Source organism: Pipistrellus kuhlii, unplaced genomic scaffold (assembly GCF_014108245.1).
Source record: "Pipistrellus kuhlii isolate mPipKuh1 unplaced genomic scaffold, mPipKuh1.p scaffold_m20_p_7, whole genome shotgun sequence".
Classification (NCBI taxonomy): domain Eukaryota; kingdom Metazoa; phylum Chordata; class Mammalia; order Chiroptera; family Vespertilionidae; genus Pipistrellus; species Pipistrellus kuhlii.
In genome coordinates, this window is record NW_023425573.1 from 11270026 (window position 1) to 11293339 (window position 23314).

General features: G+C 44.0%; 1 protein-coding gene across 1 annotated transcript in view; it reads right to left on the reverse strand.

Annotated features, from left to right (window-relative positions):
* LOC118709128 (aldehyde oxidase 2) overlaps window positions 1-23314 on the reverse strand; it is a 60152-nt gene that overhangs the window by 7604 nt on the left and 29234 nt on the right. Inside the window, exons 19-33 of the mRNA XM_036420998.2 lie at window positions 22209-22331; window positions 21292-21388; window positions 20674-20798; window positions 19821-19954; window positions 17612-17699; window positions 15386-15472; window positions 15021-15212; window positions 10958-11185; window positions 7079-7174; window positions 6474-6602; window positions 4447-4521; window positions 3712-3764; window positions 2255-2369; window positions 1454-1519; window positions 1153-1341 (exon numbers count right to left, since the gene is read on the reverse strand). Coding sequence (XP_036276891.1) covers window positions 1153-1341; window positions 1454-1519; window positions 2255-2369; window positions 3712-3764; window positions 4447-4521; window positions 6474-6602; window positions 7079-7174; window positions 10958-11185; window positions 15021-15212; window positions 15386-15472; window positions 17612-17699; window positions 19821-19954; window positions 20674-20798; window positions 21292-21388; window positions 22209-22331 — 1797 coding nt within the window. The remainder of the gene's footprint in view (window positions 1-1152; window positions 1342-1453; window positions 1520-2254; window positions 2370-3711; window positions 3765-4446; window positions 4522-6473; window positions 6603-7078; window positions 7175-10957; window positions 11186-15020; window positions 15213-15385; window positions 15473-17611; window positions 17700-19820; window positions 19955-20673; window positions 20799-21291; window positions 21389-22208; window positions 22332-23314) is intronic.

Sequence of the window (23314 nt, forward strand, 5' to 3'; positions counted from 1 at the left end):
TGTGGGGGGCTGGCCATAACCATGGGCACCCAAGGGTCCTGCCTGCCCTGAGAGCTGCTCCCTGTGGGCTCTGAGCATCCTTTTTGATGATGACTTCCATCCCGAAGAGAACCCAAAGGCCTGTTGCTTGGCCTTCCTTTAAAAATTGCACCCCCAAACCCCCATCACCATATGTCCCAGGAAAGCTCCTGGGCAGCAAGAGGGATCCATTTTGGAAATGAAGCGATTCCAGCAGATTGAACTGATTTTGGTACTAATTTGCCATCTCTCATACAAAGTCTCCCAAAAGAGTTTAAAAGAAAAATTTAATACTGCATCTCAAATGTAAAGGGAGTTGCAACTACGAGGGTGGCTCTCCTGTAACCTGCACACAGCAACGCCAACACACGCCACCCTTTGTTTTAATTCGCAAGTTCACGACTTTAGCAATTGCCGAGGGCTGGTGTCTTGGCTTCCTGGCCCAGCTGGCATGGGGGCCCGATGACTCGTGGCTGTGGACGGCTGTCTTGTGCACTGAGGGCTGGTTAGCAGCATCCCTGGCCCTTTACACACTAGAAGCAGCATCTTCCTCCATCGTCATCGTGACAACCAGAAACATCTCCAGGCATTGCCAGATGTTTCCTGAGGGGCAACCCCCCACCCTTCCTGTCCCGCTGAGAAACATGGCTTTAGATTATTTCGGGGTGGGGCTGAGGCCTGAGCCCCTCGGAACTGTGTGAGTGATTGTCCCATGTCACAGAGTTGGGCTGGGGCAGAAAGCCAGGTGTCCCGAGGCCTGGCCCAGGTTCTGTTCACGCTGCCGCTGCTCTTTAAGGTTTCAGTAGCATCGCACCCTCATCCCCATGTAATACGTTCGTCTTCCGGTTAAGTGAAAATGTTATTCTATCCAATCAAAGCTTTTGGCTGCTTGTTAAGCGTTCTTGCTGAAAGAGGATTTAATAAATCAAATCCTTGGCCAGGATGGCCATCGGGTGGATCATTCATCTTCCCCGAATTTCCCTTTTCTCGAGGTGATTCATCTCCAAATTCTAACAGTCTGTCGTGATTAGGCCTTGATAAGGGTTGACGTTTATTTTTTATGTTGTCCACCTGCCCTCGTTTATTATGCTGCCTCACCCCGCGCACTGCACCGTGGCTGGTATGGGTGCTTACCTTGGAAGAATAGATGGTCAGTGGGGATTGGGATGCCGGCAACAAGGAGACATTGAACTCCTCCGGGACGTCGGTGATGGCTGGGATTTTGTACTCGTCAGGGCCTCGAGAGTACAGGATGCCTTCTGGAGAGTATTTCAGCTCCTCGGTGGTGTACAGTCCCATGCCCTGAATGAACGCCCCTTCCACCTGAAGGGGGAGATGCGGAGCTCTGTGGTACTGTGTGCTCTTCAGAGGGCCTTTACCTCCCCCCCACACTGCTCCCAGGAAGCAGCACCCAGCTCAGCGGGCCAGGACCTACCTGCCCGATATCAATGGCTGGGTTTAGGCTACAAGACGTATCCATGACGATGTCTGTTCTGATTTTCTGCCAACAGACAGTAAATGACCTCAGTGTGAATACTTGAATTAAAAATACTATTTAAAGTTTTATTCAAATGGTCCCAAATGATTCCCAAACTCCTGCTAGTTAATTAATCCCGCATTGACCTCCATCAACAGTAGAGGTGGTAAGACATCTGCTAACTTTTTAAATTGGGGGGGGGGGGGGGGGAGACTGTCAATGGCCGAAGAGGTCTCTGGCATTCATGGCTTTGACTCAATGAAAAGGCAAACACAAAGTTATTTTCTCAGGCCCCCTCCCCCCTGCCCCTTCTCTCCCATCCTCATTCTATTTCTTAGAGGTCGTAGCATCTTGGGGTAACCCACCCTGAAGAAATAGTATCACATTGCTGTGTGCTTTCAAAATGCTTACTCAGGACAATTTGCTAAATTACCTATGCCTTCAGATTAGATAACTCAATCTTCCTTTAGAAACAGAACATCCCCCCCCCCCCCAAAAAAAAAAAAAAAAAGACTTTGGAAAGTGATTTTGATATCTGAATTAGAATAAGAAACTGCATTTTAGGCTGTCATGAGCAATGCCTCTTGACTACTTCTTTTTAAGTGCAAATTCTGGATAAAGTGGGGTCTCTAGGTGTTCCCATGGGATTGAAAGAATCTTGCTCCTACTGTATACAAGTATTACCCAGAGAACTCAGGGCTGTTAATGGCAACACAATGTTGTCCTTGTGTTAACTCACCACAGAGGAAGTTATATTACCTTGTGAGCTCCTGTCAGACAGTCGATTTCCACCTCCGAGCAGGCTGCTCCAAAGACATAGTAAGGAAACGGGTCTCCCTCCCCCTTCTCCCAGTCCATGAAGGCTTTGTAGCCCCTGATGGAAGAAATAAAGCCCTGTAGCTTGGGGTGTGCATGTGTGTGCCTTTGTGCCTGTGTGTTGTGTATGTGTGTGTGTGCGTGCACGGGCACACACACACAATGTTGATTCATTTAAGAAGTTACCAGTTATGATAACATTTAATTTGACTGCTGTTTATTTCAACTGCTCTTTTCAACTCATTTAAGCTGCAGCGTGTGTTTACAACCTCGCTGGTTGTGGCAATAGGAACCATCGCCTCCACTTTAAAGAGGATTCTCAGGGCTGCAGTTAGGAGGTCAGAAACGGAGAGATGCCAACAGCTTAGCTTTCCCAGGTCTGTATTTTGATGGGTTAGGCTTGTGCTTTAGCTCTGCATGTTGAGAACCTCAGCTGCTTTTATTGGCATTCCCAGAGGGTCCCCCTCGCTGGTAAAAAGAGGGCCAGCAATTCAATGCATCTATGTATATAAAAGCCCAGCAACCAAAAGGAGGAATGACCAGAATGACTGGTCAACCAGTTGCTATGATGTGCACTGACCACGAGGGGGCAGACAGCCAACACTGGAGCTGCCTCCTGGTGGTCAGCTGACAGAGATGGTGGTCAGCAGCTGCTCCCATAGTGAGCCTATCCCCCCAGGCCCCGCCCCCAACCAATGCATGAATCCATGCACCAGGCCTCTAGTCAATTTATAATGGAAAAGTACCCAGTTGGAGGCTGATTCATTCTCTTCTTGGTAACTGAACTCAGAAATTTAGAACTCACAGTGTACAGGGCATTGGGCATGGCTATTCCTTCCTTTTTTTCTTTCTTAAAAAGATCTCTCTCTTTTTCATTTGATGGTTTGCTTCATTAGATTGTTACACTAAAGTCATACACTTCCGGAATTTGACAATCAGCTCTCCTCTCTGAGGGCCTCCTCTGAGGGGTCCTGCACAAGTGATGACTGGTGACCTCCCATCCATCTCCCCCGTCTACCAAGGGGCTTCTGCACAGGAAGATTTTTATGGTATTGGGAGGAAGATTTGTAAACTTGATGTGCAAGTTACTTCTTTTAGTATTCACACTAAAGAATATTATTATTCTGATTTTTTTCACAGTAAAGAAAAGTAAATAATGATTAAATGTTGTCAGTTATGTTTAACTTTTTTTTTGTACCCAATAGGGGCATTTTTGTTACTTAATATTGCTTTGGACATAGCTCAAAGGCCGATGTGAAGTCGTAGAATTTGGGGCCCAGAAAGGATCTCAGAGATCACATGATGAAAACTTGTTTTACAAAAGAGAGATGGAGGCCCTGAGTGTGTGGTTGCCTCCCATTTTCTTGGCTAAGTCAAGATGTTACTATTGTAATCTTTACCTGTAGTATCCCGTGGCTGAAAGACTGATTCTTTGTTCAAAAGCAGTTTCTATCTGCAGGAGGAGCATAATTAGTTAAAATAAAATAAATACACCATCTAATAGGTGAAAATAAAAATATTCAAAATAAAAATATGTGTCAAAATTGACATACGGTCATTGTTGGTGCTTTGTTACCCCCCCCCCCCCCAAAAAAAGGATTAACTCATCATAATATATATATTTTTTCCCTCTCAACTGGTACACTAACAATTTCCTTCTGATTTGAGTTCAGAAGTCTGAGTTAAAGAAATAAAATGGAATCCTGCTGCCCATCTATGACATACAGGCTTAGTTCACAAGGTAATAGTGCTTCATATCTAAATGTCAGCACTCTAGTAGTATATGTGCAAATGTGAGATAAATGTGCGAAAGAAATGGTACATAGGGTATTGTAAAGTTGGATGAAAAAAAACATTTCCCTTGAGACTGAGGAAGGCTCAGTCTGGGTCAGGTCTTCTGGGTATGATTCATACACTTCCATTCCTCTTCTCAGGGATGCTGTTCCCCCTGTTCTCTTTCCATACATACCTGGTAAACCTCATAGGACAGCCGTCTCAGCTTTTGGGGCTTTTGCCCTTGGTTATAAAGCCACTCTTAGAAGAATTGTGTCTTCAAGCTTCAGCTGTGTGCTGCCCTGGTGCTCTGGGCACTGGTGTGGGTTTCCTCATTTGTGGTAATGGAATGGAACACTTACCCAGTCTTCCCAGGAACCTTCTGGATTTTTCTGAATGACGGGCTCAAGGCGTTTCAGAAGGATCTGACAAGCATTCTTGGAGGAGTAAAGAAGGGCATTCCCATTAGAGAAGAGCCCAGTGGTTAGGACTTGCGTGGAAGAATATGAGTGGATAATTAACTAGGTCAGTGAGTACTTAAGGAGCGCCTGATACAGCATATTGGGGACACAGAGACGATAACAACACAGCCCTGACCTTGAGAGAGCATTGGTTACTGGAGGGCCTTTCCCTTCCTGCTTCACTTCCTGTGAGAATAGAGGCTCCGCTGAACTTCTCCTCTCAGGTCCCCTTTCTAAATATATTCACGTGCTTAATGCCTTCTTCTCTTTTTCTACACTTTTGACTTGTACCTTCTTTTGTATCTTCTAGCCATTAAGACAAATGAAACAAAACATCTTATTTCCATTCAAATTTGTCCTTTCCAATCTCTAACAATGACAGGCTAATATCTGCCTGGGTCTGAAACATTATTCAACTCTGTTCATTCCTCTGCCTAATCACCTATCCACATCAAAATACTGTAATGGCAGCCTTTGCTTTGGATGTGAAGTGAAAAAAATAATTCCGTTTGTTTTTTATAATAACCTGATCTACAAAGTTTCTGATACTCCAAACTGAAACCTAAAACTCAATGCCCTAGAGCAGTGATTTTCAACCTATTTTATCTCATGGCACACATTCACTAATTACTAAAATTCTGCAGTACATCTCCATTTTTTCCCCCTAAAATGACAAAAATAAAAGATATAATTTTGATTCATTCACACTGGATGGCTATTGTTGTGGTGTCATTTTTTTTAATTTGCCAAGCTAAGGGAAAAGATGTCAGGTATTTCATGGTTTTAGAAAACTTGTGGCCCAGTGGATGAAAATCGTCGTCCTAGATGAATTAACACTTAGTTTAGGCTGACAACTCCCATACACACTGAGCTATTCCCAGCTTGTGTTTGATTTTACCCCAAATTGGGTCTCATGGGTTTGAGGTTTCCCACACATTTGTTCTGAGTAAAAATCTCAGGTTTTTGAGCCCCTAAGGGTATCCTCACAAAGATAAAATGGATTTAAAAGTGGTTCATCTTGGTCGCTTAAGTGCAGTGTCCTGGGAGAGAGGGGACATGCCTTCCCACAACATTCCAATGGAAAAAGTGGACAGTGCATAACGGAAACATGGCAAAAGGACAGGCAGCCAGATATTTGAATGAAGGAATGTGACGTCATGGTTCTACTTGGAAAAAGAAAAAATGAAACACCCATTAGAAAACAAGTACCAACAAAAAGGATGACTACTCTGGTGGGGCTCCACTGATGTAGACACTTTAATTGCACCCTGTCTTCCTGGCTGGCATTCCGTCTGCCTCCCTGCCTACAAGGCCTTGTTGGTACCAGGGGAAACGTGCCCAGCTCTGCACTACTTGGTTCCCAGATTTCTCCTTTTTGTGTCTCCGATGGACAGAGACTGTGTCTGCACCAGAACCCAGGCTCCCCTTCTTCCATGGTTGCTGGGCATGTGGTTTCCCATGCTCCACCTTCTCCCCCCTCCCCTTCAGCGAGCTGTGGCCTGAGATCGCTTCTGCGAATGGGTGTCGAGTGGAAATGACTTGCATGGCTGCCAAGTCTGACCTCTATGCTCTCCCTCCCTGGCTCATTGGATGATGATGCCCAGGGCAGCCTGGAAAGTCACATGTTGGGGATGGAGGAACTGCCATCAACCTGAGTGCTTGCATGAGCAAACACTCCCCATGACTCTTCACTGTATAAGAAAGGGACTTAGTTATGTTTCAGCCTTTATGCTCTGGGTCTATCTGTCAACTCCATTTAGCCTACTCCAACTAACACACTCTCTGACACTTTGGTTATCCTGAGCCTGAGTTTAGTGACACGGATGGCTTCTCCAAGGCCAGTCACATGTGCCTGTATCCAGCTAAGAAAACTGGAGATGTGGTAAAAGTACCCGAGGGAAGACAGACAAAAAGACAAAGGGAAGCACCTGCACGGCTCTGCCATTGACATCGGAGCCGATGGAGGCAGCTGTGGCAATTGTGTTAGGCACCGTGGCTGTACTTGTCTCACAGATGTGCAGATAGGACATGGGTATTTTTAATTCACGGCTGGCCACCTATGAGAAAAAGACATATTTTCAAGTTAGCAAGGAGTTCTGTGAAGATTTGAGTCACCATTTTTCTTAGTAAAAATGACTGTTTTTAGTATGTTCGTGATATCCTTTAAAGCCTAAATCTTGTGACATCGGGTATAGGGCAGGACAACAACAGGACAGGTAACTGCTGGGCTGGACTATATCCTGACAGGTAGCCACCAGGCCAGCCACTGTCTCGAGAGGCAGCCAGTATTGCGAGAGGCAGAACAGGTGTTTGTGTGTGTGTGTGTGTGTGTGTGTGTATGTGTGTGTGTGTTTGTGTGTGTGTGATTTCCACCACCACAGCCATTTTATTGGATATGTAAGAGGTTTTTCAACTACATAGTCAAGATCTTAGGGTTTGAGCTCAGGGAGTTGTCCCTTACCCTAAAACTAGTGCCAAATGCCAGTCATATCAACAATGAATGAGATTAGTGACTTCATTTTATTGATCTTACCTGTAGCATTTTGGTGTGAATACCTTGTCCCAGCTCGTTGCCTCCGTGTGTGACCAACACAGACCCGTCTGTGTAGATGTGAACCAGTGCTGCTGCCTAGAAAAACAACCAACCCGAAGACCCAGCTCAGGGTCAGTTCAGTGAGGTCAATGGAAGACACGGGGTAGTGAAACACCCGTCTGCGGAGTGGGGAGGGTCAGAGGCAAGCTCTCCTGGTAGGGTTGTGAGGCCTAGCTCTGTTTTGTGCCAAAGTCACCTGGAAAGACAGTCTTAGTGAGGAACCTGGTTTTAGTAGGAGCCCCTTGGGGTTGCTACTGTTTGAAAGTCACTCCCCCGATTAAAATCTCTGGCAAATCACTCAACCGGCGAATTAAACATTTGTCAAGTACATGCACGTGGTATGTGCTTGCTCTAGTTTAGATAGACAAGGATGAATAAGATGAGCTTCTTCCTCAGGTAGCTCTCAGTGCTGTGGGGGGCCAGGCTGGAAAGCAGGTCATGAGAATGCAGAATGAGGTGTGAGATGAAACGATGTGCCATGGGGGCCCTGGAGGCCTGGGAGGACGGACCCAGCTGCCTCTGCAGAGCCAGGGAAGGGTTCCCCAAAGTGGCACTGAATGGAATCCTGAAAGGGAGAACAGTTTGCCCCTTGGGCAAGGTGGGCAAAAACTCCCCATTGTCTGCAAGGGAGAGCCCTGCACCTGCTCCTTGTCATTAGGTGAGGCCCTTTGGGATTCGGTCTCTGGTGCTTTCCCACTTCATTCCAGTTTTTTCCTACCTTGCCTCTAAGCCTGGCATTGCCCCTGTTCCTCCCTGACCTGTGCTTTTGCATACGATGTTCTCTCCCTGGCTTGCTCCGCAGCCTTCGATACCCCCACCCTTGTGGTCTCTATTCTGTTAGAACTTCTGCGAACACTCCTCATTCCTTTCTTGGAAGGATCCGTTACCCCCTTCTCTGCACCTCGTCTTACAGGGGTGAACTGAGTTGAGTAGCATCCCCTTTAAATCCCTGTCCCTCTAGAACAGTGGATCTCAACCTTCCTAATGCCACGACCCTTTAATACAGTTCCTCATGTTGTGGTGACCCCCAGCCATAAAATTATTTTCGTTGCTACTTCATAACTGTAGTTTTACTACTGTTATGAATCGTAATATAAATATCTGTGTTTTCCAATTGTCTTAAGCTCTACAACAGCGGTTCTCAACCTGTGGGTTGTGACAAAAAACAGGTTGAGAACCGCTAGCAGGGTCTCCTAAGACCATTGGAAAACACAGATATTTACATTACGATTCATAACCGTAGCCAAATTACAGTTGTGAAGTAGCAATAAAAATAATTTTATGGTTGGGGGTCAACACAACATGAGGAACTGTACTAAAGGGTGGCGGCATTAGGAAGGTTGAGAACCACTGCTCTAGGGCAGTGTTTCCCAAAGTGTGGTACGTGTACCCCCAGGAGTACGGGAAGAGTTTGGTGGGGGTATGCTTTGCACCGGAGTTTGGTGGGGATATGCACTGCACCGTGCTTAGCTGCGCCTAATTCTACGTTCTCATGAGTATGAGGGGTACTCAGCGTTACGAAAATTATAGAAGGGGTACACATATGTCAAAAGTTTGGGAAACACTGCTCTAGGGCATCAGAAAGCAGCCTTATTTGTAAGTAGTCTTTCCAGATGTAATTAGATGAGATGAGGCACAGCAGGCTTCTTCCTGGGGGCCTCCTGCAGGAGCACAGCACTGCCAACACCTGGATTTTGAATGTCTAGCCTCCGGAATCTTGAGAAAATACAAGTGTTGTTTGAAGCCACTCAGTTTGCGGTATTTTGTTATTAAAACCACAGGAAATGAATACAGGGGGTGACAGGGAGTCTCAGCGAGGAGGGGCACCTAGTCTTTTTCATTCTTGTGTCCTGAAGGGAACTCTGAGTAGGTCTAAATCAGAGACACTAAAAATATGTTTGTTAAACTGGATGAATGGCAATGTGGTATTTTTCCTCTGAGGAGAAGAGGGAGGGGAGGGGAAGGAGAAGGAAGAGGAGGAGGAAGTGGGACTTCTGTCTATTCTGTCTGGAGATGTCTGAGCCCTGGGCATCTTGGAGGGATTCCAGGCATCAAGGCTCGCAGGTTCTAATAATAGTATTTCTTCAGCATGGCCTCCTGACCCCTTGCAAGGACATGCTACTCTGCCTGGTTTGGGGAGTAGGTGTCCAGCTTTATGAGTCATCAGCTGACCTAGAATAATACATCTCAGCTCCTAGCCTGGTGTGCCTGGAGCACATCAATTTGGAACTCTGTGGGGAAGCTGGAGGTCTTGCAAATGAACACTTAGCTTGATTTAAAGCAGTGTGTGTGTGTGTGTGTGTGTGTGTGTGTGTGTGTGTGTGTGATGAGACCACGGCAGAAATTAGGCCGTGGTTTAGGTGAGGGACAGCCATAAAGGTGGGGGAGATGTGATATAATACAAACAAATATGTGGTCTTTGCCCCTGGTTTTTGACACAGTTCCTAAAACCCATGGAATTTACTGTGCTTTGTATGCTAATGAGATGACTCTTGGGGCAGCCTATCTAGCTGCCCAGTTTGCGGACCACTGCTCTAGGACATGTGGGGCAGGGGAGGCAGGATGGTTGCCAGAAAAACTAACCACTGGGAGAGTCACATCTTTCAGCCCCGCTCCCTGACCTCCAGGAAGGTGTGAGGCTAGAGATTGATTTCAATCCCGATGGCTGATGATTTAATCAAGTGTATCCAGGTAATGACATTTCTGGGAGCTTCCAGGTCGGAGAACACATCCATGAACAGGAGGGAGAGCACTGGACAACCTCACGCCTCCTCTCCCATTCGCCCATTTTGAGGTTGTATCAAAAACAGATACAACCCCAGTGGTTGGTTTTTCTGGCAACTATCCTGCCTCCCCAGCCACAGCTAGATGGGCTGCCCCCAAGAGTCATCTCATTAGCATACAAAGCACAGTAAATTCCATGGGTTTTAGGAACTTTGTCAAAAACCAGGGGCAAAGACCACATATTTGTGTGTGTGTGTGTGTGTGTGTGTGTGTGTGTGTGTGTGTTGGCTGCCAATAGCTGGGTATAAGTGGAAGAATGTTTTCAATGGCATACACACAGGGGGGATCTACTGCATTTTTAGACTTCTATTGAGACATAATGGGTGTAAGACCTTTCTGCTTTTGATCGACAATCCTGGGAGGCAACAGTCTTTCCCAGTTTTCTCAACAGCTTTCCTGTATAGGAAGACTCAGCACCAGGCCTCGTGCTATGTAATGGACTCACTTACACACCACCCCTCCTCCGCCCTTCTGGAGAGGGCCTCTGAATGACTCTCCTCTTCTTTTTGCAAATTTACCTGGGAGGATTTGGAGCCCCACCCTCATTTCCCTATCAGAATTGACAGGTTCCTGGGAGAGGTGGCTTGAAACAAATGGCTGGTCAGGGCAACGTAGAATGACTTCCCTGCCTATGACTTAGGATGCACCAAGCAATGCTATGGGGACTGGGGCGCAGGCCAGGAGCAGCCCCCTTCCTGCCCAGGTTTGTGACCCTTGAGCTTAGAAAGCACAGCATGGCAGTCCTGTGGACTCCTGCTCCCTTTTGGAATAGGGGTTCCATGGGGCAGTCAGGACTCCATCTTGGCATACCACCCACCACCCCGCTCCCCGCTGCAGGTCTCATGCTTGCTGATGCCACTGTCTGCCATGGAGGCACTTCTCTATGGCACTGTGGAGCAAGTGCTTGCCGAGGGGTACTGCCCAGGAGAGCGGCTCCGAGCCCTGGGAACTGTGACACTCAGGCCTAGTCAGCACGAGCTGATCTGGCCAGGAGTGTGTCTGCCACGAGGCTGATGTACACAGTGAGGACCTCACCTGGTGGTAGCTAGTGTCACCAAAGCCGACTGAGAACTTCATGGGGACAATGGCAAGTCCTTTCTTCTTCCAGTAATTCTTCTTATTAAACACTTCCACTTGCTCTCTTCTGCTGCCAAAGGAAGACTTGTCCAGACATTCGTTCCAACATCGTATCAGGCTCTCGGGGCTGAAGGCTTGTTTGTAGATGGTTTTATCCACAGTCTTGTACATGTTTTTCTTCCTAACCTGAAGTGGGTGGAAAATGGAATTGGTAGTTATGGTAAGTCAGAAACAGACTACAAATTTATCGAGGAAATGGGATTGAAATGTAAAAAGTAGGCTGGGGGCTGATGGAGTGTATGAAGAGCAGAAAGTGTTATCAACACTGACCTCAGCTGCCAGGAGCTGCCCCTGTCTGACTAGCATGCTGTATATACTGTGCACTTTCTAGGGTATTGCTCAAAATGATGTTTTTGGAGAACATTCTTTTGGCGGTCTCTCTCAAGAGTTTTCAAGTGCACTGGCAATTTCACTTCTGTAAATTTACCCTCTACCTAGAAGGACAAAGATATATTGGATATCTCTGAGACATCGTACCAAGACGTGTATTACAACAGCATTTTATTTTATTTTAAAAAATATAGATATTTTATTGATTTTTTACAGAGAGGAAGGGAGAGAGAGAGTTAGAAACATCAATGAGAGAGAAACATTGATCAGCTGCCTCCTGCACACCCCCTATGGGGGAATGTGCTTGTAGTCAAGGTACATACCCTTGACCGGAATAGAACCCGGGACCCTTCAGTCCACAGGCCAATGCTCTATCACTGAGCCAAACCAGTTAGGGCTGCAACAGCATTTTAATAGCCAAAGATGGGTAACAAGCTGAACGTGCACCAACAGTGGAATGGCTAAGCAAATGATGGTACATTACACAGCACTATTCAGTCTTGAAAAATTAGGAAGTAGGTCATTCTATTGCCACAGGAAGATGGCCATGGCCTATTGCCAAGTAGAAAAAAGCAGAGTGCAGAATAATGTGTTGATTAGGGCCCCATTTTGGTAAGTAACTGTATATGTGCATGTATAAACACATGGCAATGATGATGTATCTATGTATGAATACAGATGGGTAGATACCCATAGAGAAAGAGCTAGAACAATAAATATGGAAATGCTGACCATGGTTACCCTTAACCAATAGGGATGGAGGGATTAAAAAAAGTGTACGTTCACTTTTTACTCTAATGATTTCAGTGGGGTATAAAAGTTAAAAAGAGTAATTATCTTTGCACAGGTTTTAAAAAGAAGGAAAAAGAGAAATTTTTGTACAAGAAGGGTGGAAAATCAGAGGAGGGAGGTGAATTCTTTTAGGTAGCACTGAACATTTTTCGAATTTTGAGCCAGAGCTCATTTGAATGGCTCTAGGGCAGGGGTGTCGAACTCAATCAGAGAAGGGGCCAAAATCTAAAATCCAGCCTAAATCGCGGGCCGAATGGTTTACTGAACAGTCATAAACTGACAATGTTAACCAGAAATGTGAATTTAAAATGAGTGGAACAATCTTTTCCTTAACAGTGCTGTTAACCAACTCACATGCTATCAAGCAAAACAGTAATATTGGTATCAAGCAAAACAGTAATATTGGAATGTACCTAAAATGCTCATTGTTTTGTTTTCTGGCTAGATGTCTGACACCGTTTTCCCTGGATCAATGAGTCAATGTTCGGTTTTATTTCTTGGGCTGTAGCAACCCGCAAAACAGCATGGAGGTTGTCATCGGTAATGCGTGATCTGTGCTTGTTTTTGTTTAGATTCATTATTGAAAACATCTGTTCACAAAGATAGGTGCTCCCGAACATGGATAGAATACGGGCAGCATGAAGTCGGAGCTCTGGCATTGAGTCAGGGGGCAGTAGAGGGTAGAAGTCTTCAATTTCAACATCCTGAAACCTTGATTTCAGGCCACTGTCAGACTGAAGCTCGATTATCTCCATCTGAAGGTGTTGGGGCACATTGTTGACATCAACTGTAAAAGGATTGGCAAAGATGTCAAAGCCTGAGTGCTGTGTTCTAAAGTCAGAGAAGCGCCGCTCAAATTCACTTAGTAAACGGCTAACTTTGGTAGCCAGCCGACTGCAAGGAAAAGTACCAGAAATAGTGGTTGAGATACTCAAACAAACGGGAAAGTGGGCAAGATTGTCCTGTTCCAGTTGGGACTTCCATAGTTGAAGTTTACGCTGGAATGCTGTGATCATGTCAGACATCTTCGTGATGACTTGTTTGCGTCCCTGCAGCTTCAGATTCAGTTGGGCGAGATGCTCGCATATGTCACACATCATAGCAAAATCACATAGCCAGGCGGGATCCAACAGTTCAGGCAAGGGCTTTCCTTTACTTTCCATGAAAAGAGCAATTTTTTCTCTGAGCTCAAAAAATCTTTTGAGGACTGCGCTCTTGCTCAGCCATCTTACTTCTGTGTGGTATGGCACGTCTCCATGCTCTGCACCCACCTCCTGTAAAAACTGCTGGAACTGGCGATGATTCAGGCCACGTGCCCGTATAAAGTTAATAGTTTTAATGACTGTGGTCATTATGTCATTCATGTCCAGAACTTTTCCACACATAGCCTCTTGGTGGATAATGCAATGATAAGTAATCAAGGGTGTGTGGCAGTGACTTTTTTGCATTCTTTCCTTCATTAGTCCAACCAAGCCTTTCTTTTCTCCGCACATTGAAGGTGCGCCATCGGTAGTTAGCCCCACCAACTTTTCCCAGGGTAATTTAAAATTATTTATAGATTTCTCCACAGCCTCAAATATATCTCTACCAGTCGTCGTCCCATGCATGACAGCTACATCCAAAAGTTCCTCAGTGACAGAGAGGTCGGTCTTCGTAGCACATATAAAGATGGACAGCTGTGCTGTATCAGTGTTGTCTGTGCTTTCATCGATAGCAAGTGAAAAAGCGAGATAACTGCATGCCTGTTCCTCCAGCTGTGATGATAGATTTCCTGAGAGTTCTTGAACTCTATCTGCAATGGTGTTTCTTGACAAACTGACATTTTGAAAACTCTGTATCTGGTCTGGGCATACTTGCTCACACACTTTTAGCATGCATTGCTTCAAAAAGGCACCCTCTGAAAAACACCTTGAAGTACGGGCAATTTCTTCAGCCACTATAAAACTTGCTTTCACTGCAGCATCATTTTTCGCTGTAGCCTTTGTAAACATTTGCTGCTGTGATTGTAGTTTGCCTTTTAGTTCTTTAACAATTTTATGCTTTTCTTCCAAAGTATATTTGCCATACTTAACATTATGTTTGGTGTCAAAATGACGACGTATATTGTACTCTTTCATCACCGACACTGTCTCATAACACAATATACACACTGGTTTGCCCTCTCTAAGCACAAACATGTATTCATTTTCCCATTTGTCATTAAATTGTCTGCCTTCACCATCAACTTTTCTTTTCCTGGACATTTTGGGATCAATATTGGCAGTAAAAGATGTAGTTTATTGGAAATCTGCGTTAGAAGGAAAAAGTTGAAAACTGCACAGGGATAGCTTGATTTGGCAGATGGAGTGGAGAAAAAAAAAGTCAGTCAATAAATGCCTGGCTGGGTACAGATAGCAGATTCTGTTGCGATTTTTATGCCTGCACTTTATGCCAGGAACTGGCAGCTTCTGCTGTGTATTTTTTATGCCCGCACACTCACTCTCTCCTCTGCTCTGCCACCCGCACAACCACATCGGATGCCGGACTATAGGTCACGCCTCCTGAATCTCGCGTGACTTGTTATCTATGCGCATGCGTAATAGATAGCAAGTAACGGCGGCCGGCGAGGCGGCCGGCAAGATCATAAGCCTCCTATGTCACCACGCGTCATTGTGATGGAACGCAGCGGAGTGCAGTGATGACAGCGCGGTGCGGGCCACATTGCAAGGCCTGGCAGGCCGGATTTGGCCCGCGGGCCTTGTGTTTGACATGTGTGCTCTAGGGTATTTCCCTAGGAAGCTGGTTTCCTTCTCATCTGATTCTTCAGCAATCTTGGCTATGACCTTGATTGCAACCTTACCTTTTCTGGCAGAAGGCCACATTTGGCTGCCACAGCTGTGATACAAGATTCTGTCACCAGGGTTCCTTGTGGGAAGCCATACCCGCGAAAGGCCGTGTTGGATGGTAAGTTGGTCATACAGGCACGGCCCCGGAACCTGAGGTTGCGGATTTTATACGCATTTTCCAGCTTCAGTACGAGGAATTCTGTTACCTAAAGTGATGGAAGATAATCACATATATTGGATAAATATTTTCTTCTTTTTTTTCTGAAAGTTGAGCTGCTGTGAAACCTGGTAAGTACTTGAGGAAGTGTGTTCAGTAAAGACTCATCTAGAAGTTCTATGTTCTGTTTACGACCAAGGTCACTGGTGTCTATGCACGCACCTGCTCCGAATCGTCCAGTGTGCAGCCTCCGTTAATGAAGCACTCAATGTCCAGAGCTTTGATCCGCCCGTTGTTCATGAATCCCACCTGTCAGCAAATGATAGACAGTTTACATGGTTAACGTACATGCCAACCTGGAGCCACAGCCCAGCTCCACCATTAGGCAGGCCTGAAGACGGACGCTGCTCCCGTTGGCTCTGGGTGTCCCCCTCCTGGCTAGTCTCTTAGCTTTCAGCACTTGGCTGACAAAGGCCTCCTCTGACCTGAATTTTGCTGAGCCCTTTCTACCCAACCCACAATTTTCTGGCTTCACTAGTCATTATGAAATTCTAAAGTTCTTGCCAATCTCCAGACATGTAATTGCTACCTTCTTCCTTATTCTTGGAAGATTCTCCTTCACTTTTTACTGGCATTCCTTCTGATTTAGACTGGGTTTCCACCCCGTGGACAAGTCTCTGGGATTTCAGAGTGTGGTGGAATGAATGGCAGTGCATCTCGTTGCAGGAAAGCGTCAGAAGCCAGGGCTGGGAATGATCCCTGGCATGATGGCTCTCGGCTCTTGTTGTGCTGAGCTGTGGAGTGCTTTGCAACTGCTACGGTCTCAACAAATGCGAGCTTGTGCTGCTATGCTTCCTGGGACTCAGAGGCACCTGGAGTTCCTCTGAAGTTGCCCCTCCTACCACGGGACCAGTCTGTCTGTAGAGCCCAGATTGAAAAGAAAAATTCCCACTCCCTGCTGTAGTTCTAGCAAAAAGAATGGCTCTGGTCTCTGTCTTCTGAAGACGTGGACAAATACAACTGATGGGACCATACAGCTATGTGGTTATTATCATCTACTCGAGGAGAAGTGTTGGATAATAAACCAGAGCAGGTAGGACCTGTGGGAAAATCCACCAATTCAGAATTTGTGGCAATTTTGACCAAGGCTACGCAGCAGGGTACCTTCAACTTTTCCTGAAGAAAGCATTGCCAAGCAAATGTAGCAGAGAGAATTCTTTAGCTGTTTAATATAAACTTTAAAAAATTTTAAACTTTAAATATAAACATTAGCATTTTTAATCATGTATTTTTATTATTCAATTTTTTATTATTCAAATTTATTATTCTATCACACATAAGAATCTGCTCTAGTGATTTACAAGTAGTTCCAAGTAAACAAGCAAACCTTTGTTAGCAAAGTTTAATGAGGATATATACATACATATATACATATACACACATATTATTATGTTGGAAGTACATAAAGATCCAAATAGAATAAAATTTGGATCTTTAAAATAGTCTAATGATTTCCCTCTTTTATATTATTATAAATACCAAAACATTCGCTGTCTAGAATCCTCTTAAATAGGTACTAGTATTAAAATAGTCTCACAACTAATATAAATAAACCCTGATTTATAATCTAGGCCAAAACCAAAGAACTCAGCAACTACCATAATACTAATTGCCACAATCCCAGAATGTGTCTCTACATTGCTCTTGATATTAGAAGATAATACATATCTGTACAAATTTCTGTGCATTTGAAGGCCAATACAAAAATTATTGCCAACTATGGTTTATTTCTCTCTAATTATATAAATTACTAATGCCAATGAAAGAGATAAAATTGTGAAAAGCCATGGTTTTAGTAATGCCAAAAAATATAACAATTTAGTAATCTCAGGCAATGACAAAATTAGATATGAAATTTAACTATATGCATGTTACGAGTAATTGCCAAATAAAGCATATTTGATAGGGAAATATTACAAAGAACTCAGGCACAAATTTGAAAAGTAGTATTGATGTCAACAAATATTTTTAATAGTGTTTATGCTACAGTTGCATAAAAATGCAGTGAATGTGGTTTGAAACAATTAAAATTATTTCCCTTGTTAGTAGATTATTTTTTCCTATTTGCAAATAATATTTATGACATTTTCATAACCACTTAGTGGAAACATTTGTAAAGTGAAGTTTAGCATAACAATGTTTATAGCTTCTTCCAGGTTTTTGTCACTGAGGAAACATTAGCATTTTTAATCATGTATTTTTATTATTCAATTTCACAATTCTACACTCGATTTATTAAAAGTTCCTCACAAAAATGTTGTGAGTATTCAGATACACAGCATCCTCATTGAATATTTTAGATGCTAAGATTATTGTTTTTAGAATTCAACAAAATCAAAACAATAGAAGAGAATGAAGTATTTCAATAATTTCATCTTTAATACTCACTTTATATTTTCCAAATAATGGGTGTCTTCCCCCAGTTATTAACATATCATCTTCACGATCAAGAACAAGACGGACAGGGTGACCAGTTCTAAGGACAACAAGTCTTAGTCAGATTCTGCATCCCACCCATCCATCTACCATCTACTCACCTAGTATCCATCCACCTATTTATCCATCCCCTCGTTAAACTACCTACCCACCCATCCATCTATCTACCTTTCTACCCACCCATCCTCTACCTGCCCTCCAATCCATTTTATCCAATTATTCATTTAATCATCCATCCTTTCCATATATATTCATTGAGTGCATACACTGTGTGAAGCATTGACTAATGCACAACTAAATTACTATTGTCTCCATGGTCTTTAGATCTAGCTAAAGTGATTAATGTCACATGGCAGTTCTCTTGTGTTGTTATGGCTTTAAATTTGACAATCATTCACATCTAGTCACTTTTGCATATCCCCACCACTAGTAACAAAAGAGAGTGTGAACGGATAAATGCAAACATAACAACACAACTTCAAGCAAAGGCCAACACTTGTCTTAGGATGTGTCAGGATTTGGATCTTCATTTTCACCAGGACTGCAATGATGTTGGCCAAGCTGGGCCCCTGGGGAGCTAGGAGCTTCAGCCTTTCTGGGTCTCAGGGGCAGAGGCTCCCGGACTTTGGAGTGCAGAAGAGTCCTCTGGAGCGCTGGTGAAATGCAGATTCCTGAGCCTTAGCACTTTAGCAATAGGTTGGGGAGGGGCCCTAGAATCTGCATTTCCCTCAGCAATTTAATGCAGGTGTCTTTAGGTACATGTTGAAAGTCATTAATTCTAGTGTAGGGTTTCCTGGTCTTTTTTGATGGTGAGGACCACCTGGAGCATCAGTTAAATGTTCAGTGTCTGGGTTCGTTTCCTGGTGACTTTGATTCTGTGGGTCTGGGATAGGGAGGCAGAAGTTTCTATGACCTGAGGAGATTCTAATTGCCAGCAACTTGAGAGCATTCCTCTGGGGACCACTTAACACAAGGCAGGAGTGTGCTAAGACAGGGTTGTTTAAGATGGTGTTTCCCACACTTGGCTGTGCAGTAGAACCACTGGGAAGGCTTTAAAAATGTTTTTATTGGTGAGAGAGAGAGAGAGAGACAGAGAGAAACATCAATGGCTTGCCTCTCATATGCACCCTGACCTAGGGGATTAAACCTCCAACCTGAGTATGTGCCATGACCAAGAATTAAACCCACAACTTTTTTGTGTAGAGGACAATGCTCCAACCAACTGAACCACCCGGCCAGGGAGGAAAGTTTAAAATAATATATAATAGTGGTTGGGTCAGTATGGGGCATCCTAGGATTTAAATGTTCCCATGAACATTTAGATGTGCAATTATGTTTGGAAAGTCTTAACAGCACAAAGTCTGGTAGAAATACAGCAAATTGATTCTCCCTGCTGGGTCCCTGGTGGAGGTGAATAGAGAGAGGCTCATTATGAAAAGAATTGGAGATGAGATTCAGATCCTGCTTTTTCCTACCTCTCATCATGAAAGGAGACACTTACTGAGTGAGTGTCTTGGTTCCTAGCTCTGTACAGAAGCTGCTAAAGGACATTTACTGGCTCTTTGGAGCTCTGACAAAGTATAAAAAACCCCAAAACCAAAACTAAAACCCAAAAAACAAACAAAACCAAAGACTAGAAAAGCCAACAATATGCAAGCAGTGAGCTTTCCATTGAAATGAGCCTGGGAGCTCTCTTTGAGGCTGTCCTCTGTCCTCTGAGCACACATTGAAAAGCCAGCTCTCCCCAGGTGCATGGAGGAGGCAGGGTGGGGGTCTTTCTTCCCTCACCCCGCCCTGTCTGCAACAGAGAGTAGGAAGGAAAAATGAGGGAGCATTCTTCCCCTTGGCACTCTACTTGGGCAGTTACTTGTCCCACCCTTAAATGGGTCACCTTTTCTGAAACTCTGGTCCTGGAGGTGTTCAGCTAGTAATACCACTTTTCCTTTTCATGGGAAATTAGCATATGTCTATCTACATATGACTTTGCTAATAACTCCAGGAGGTTAGGTATTATATCTACAATTGAAAAGAAAAAGAGACAGGAGGCTGAGTTGCCCAAGGATGGCAGGTGGTTATGACAGCAGCCCAAGTGCCTCTTAGGCCTTGGGCTAGCCCTCAGCTGTGACATTTTACACCCTTCTGTACCCCCAAGTGCACTTACTTGATGGCACCCACAGCTGCAATAGCTCCGAACACAGCTGATTTTCCTACTTTCCCGCCAAAACCTCCACCCACTCGTTTTACATGACAGGTGATCCTGTTGATTGGGATGTTTAAAGTAGAAGACACTGTTTTCTGTAAAAGTTAGATATTGGGAAAGTTTTACAAGAATGAAATGGCAAAGAAGACTTTGATTTCCTGAAACACAACATCACTGCAAAATCCATTCACATCTACTGTGGGGAAAAAAAAAAAAAAAAAAAAAAAGACTGACAGTCTGAATGTGTCTTGTGTAGCCCCATTGAGGTAATAAACATGGGTCATTGCCACAGAACACAGCCTTTCCAGCAGAAAAATGGCATTTTCCAGAAGGGAAACTGTCAGAAGAAACCGTCCTGGTTTCCTGTCAGAAGCTGAACTCCGAGACAAATGCCTAAACACAATGTCCCAACAAGGTGAGAAACAGCAAACTCCAGCAACCTCCTGAAGAAGAAGTATTTTCAGCTAAAACTTTGAGTACTTTATGGCTGGGGAAATGAAAATGTGCTATAAAGTGAGATGTTGACTCCACAGGTTAACTGTAATAATTATCTTAGAGAAAAATCAAGTACAGATATAACTTAGTGTTGTCATCCAAGCACAGAGTTCATTTAAGCACACTGCCATTGAATGTCCTCTCTAAATCTAAAGTGACTTCACAAGACCAGAAAAAAAAGGGGTCCTGGGATGTTAGCTCTTCACTGATGTCAAATGCTTGTATTTTGAATAAATGCCTGTCAACTCTGAGGCAGTGGGGGTTGAAGGCCATGATAGACTTAGGAAGTTGCAGAGGTGAGGGCAGCCCTGGACCTCACCTGCACGTGGGTTGGATCCTGTGTTGACACATAAATGTCCAGTTCGCTGTCCTCTGTCTTTGGAATAACAAGCACTCTTTGTGTTTCCATGTAAAAGTGTTCCTGTCCTCCAACATGGACCTCTCCTGTTAGGTGCAAACACAGGGAAATTCCTGAAGGTTCACACTGGTTGGAAGTGGTCATGTTGGGGAATTCAAAAGCAAGTGGGATGTGGTGGTCTGACAAGCTGGATTTGTTCTGAGCGAAGAACTGATGGGCCAAGCATTTATCCTGTGTCAACTGAGAGCAATCTGTTTCAGAGATTACAGTCCTGGATAACAAGTTGAACATGTCTGGTTCTGTTCCTCATTCTGCCCTTGACACTTCAAAATCTTGGGTACTTTTCTTCTAATTATTCTGTTGCTCCCTACCTCTCCCACCTTTAAAACCAACCAACCAACCAACCAACCAACCAACACACACACACACACACACACACACACACACACACACACACACTTTGGAAAGAAGAGATCTAAGAGAAATTTGGCAAAGCACGAAGAGGAAATCACAGGCCCTCAATGTCTGCTTCAGAGTAGAATCCCCCGAAGATCCCATCAAATATCCTGAGTCTCTTACCTTCAATAATGTGATCAACTTTTTCAAATGCCTCCTCAATGTTTCCTTGTTCAAGTTTCTTTTCAGGGCATAGGAATGAGTTGTGTTTTATGGCATCCTAAGTGACAGGAAAAAAAACCCAAAGCCAATTCTTTATATGCTTCTTCCACTGGCAGTGTTTTTCTCAACAAAAAGCCAGTAAACTCCCCAAATTGCCATCTGCTAGGACACATCAAAGGAATCCTGCAAGCGGGGAAGCACTAGAGCAATGGGCTTGCTGCAGAGATGGGATGTTGGAGAGAATGTCTTCTAGATTACAGAGGAAATCAGCAAGAGTTAAAGAAACATTAATAATTGAGAGCTGGAGGCATTTTGATGGTCCAAGATGATCAGTACTTGTTTCTCATTTTCAACGTGTATCTCCAGGGAACAGGTAATAGGCCTAAATGCAGTTCGAGTGAGGTTCTGGGCCTTCCCTTTTTACATTTTCCCTGAAGAAAAACACTGGTGTAAGACTTAGATAGCTTATGTACAAGAACCTCTAGCTCAGAGATCTGAAAGAACAGGCGGTGTTGAGGGAGAAGACTCAAGTCCTAATGCATTCTGAGCAAAAAAGCCCAATAGACATGTAGGAAGTTTGTTCATTTCTTTAAGATTTGACATGTTTCACAGGGCTTCTCTAGTTCTTTGTTTTCTTTCTGATAATAACATGAATGAACTCACACAAGAAGCTTGGGAGCCATTCTGTGGTTCTGTGAATTGACCTACTGACAGCTGATCCTAGTTTTACTGTCAGATCCAAGGTCATTTTCCATACTTCAGAAGGCACCTGTCTCCTGCATTCTTACTCTCCAATAGCTTTAAAGCCATCGGCTTTCTCGCTAAAGATGATAAAGTAATTTAATTTGTAGCCTTTCGGGAGAGACCAGTCAGCTTACTTCGATGGTGAAGATTACGGGCTCCAGATCTTCATAGGTGATCTTTATCTCTTCAATCGCATGTTTCGCCTGCACATCTGTCTCTGCAGCCACAGCACAGATGATTTGACCCACACAAAGTACCTGTGGAAAGCACATGTGTGAAAGCAGGCAGAAAATTCTGGATAGGAGTAGGTTTAAGCTCAACTTTACCAGTGGCATCTTAGTTGTCATCACTGAGAAATGATAACCACCTTGAAGTCACATTCAACTGTATGTGCTTGGTTAACACATGAAAATATTTTTGAATGAAAAAATAATTTAAATAACACAGATGTTTCCATTGGCCATTTTACTCAATGAATGTAAGCTCCAGAGTGAATGTGAAATTGGCTGTGACTTTGAATCTGCTTCGTCCTGTCAAGTTAGGTTCACAGGTATTGCCTTTGTGGTGTCATTTTAGAGTTTAAAGATAAGGAAAGTAAGGGAAGTATTTATTTATTTATTTATTTATTTATTTATTTATTTATTTATTTATTTATTTTTGTAGAACATGGCACTTCAACCCCATTCATGTGTTGAAGCCCTAACTCCTCAATATGAGTGAATGGGAGATTGGGCCTTTAAAGACTTAATTAAGGTAAATGAGGCCATCAGGTGGAGCTCTAAACCAATAGGACGGATGTCTTTACAAGGAGAGGAGGAGAAGCCAGGGAGGCTCACACACAGACAAAAGGCCATGTGAGGATGCTGGGAGAAGATGACCATCGCAAGCCAGGAAGAGAGGCCTCAGGGGGAACAAACCTGCCAACACCCTGAGCATGGACTTTCAGCCTCCACAACTGTGAGAAAATGACTTTCTGTTTTTTTGAAGCCACTCAATCTGTGGTACTTTGTATGTCAGCCCTAATACATAATACAGGTCCTAAGTGACAGCCAACTTCATCTGGAGTTCAACCAAAAGGACAGTGATTCATGCCAAGGCTACAGGAGAAACAGTCATTGAGATGTGGCAGTAACAGCTGCCACTGAGATCCTTCATGCGCCAAGCTCTGTTGTAAGCACTTCACATGTATTCACTCATTTACATTTCACAACAGCACAATGAGGTGGGTGCTATGGCTATT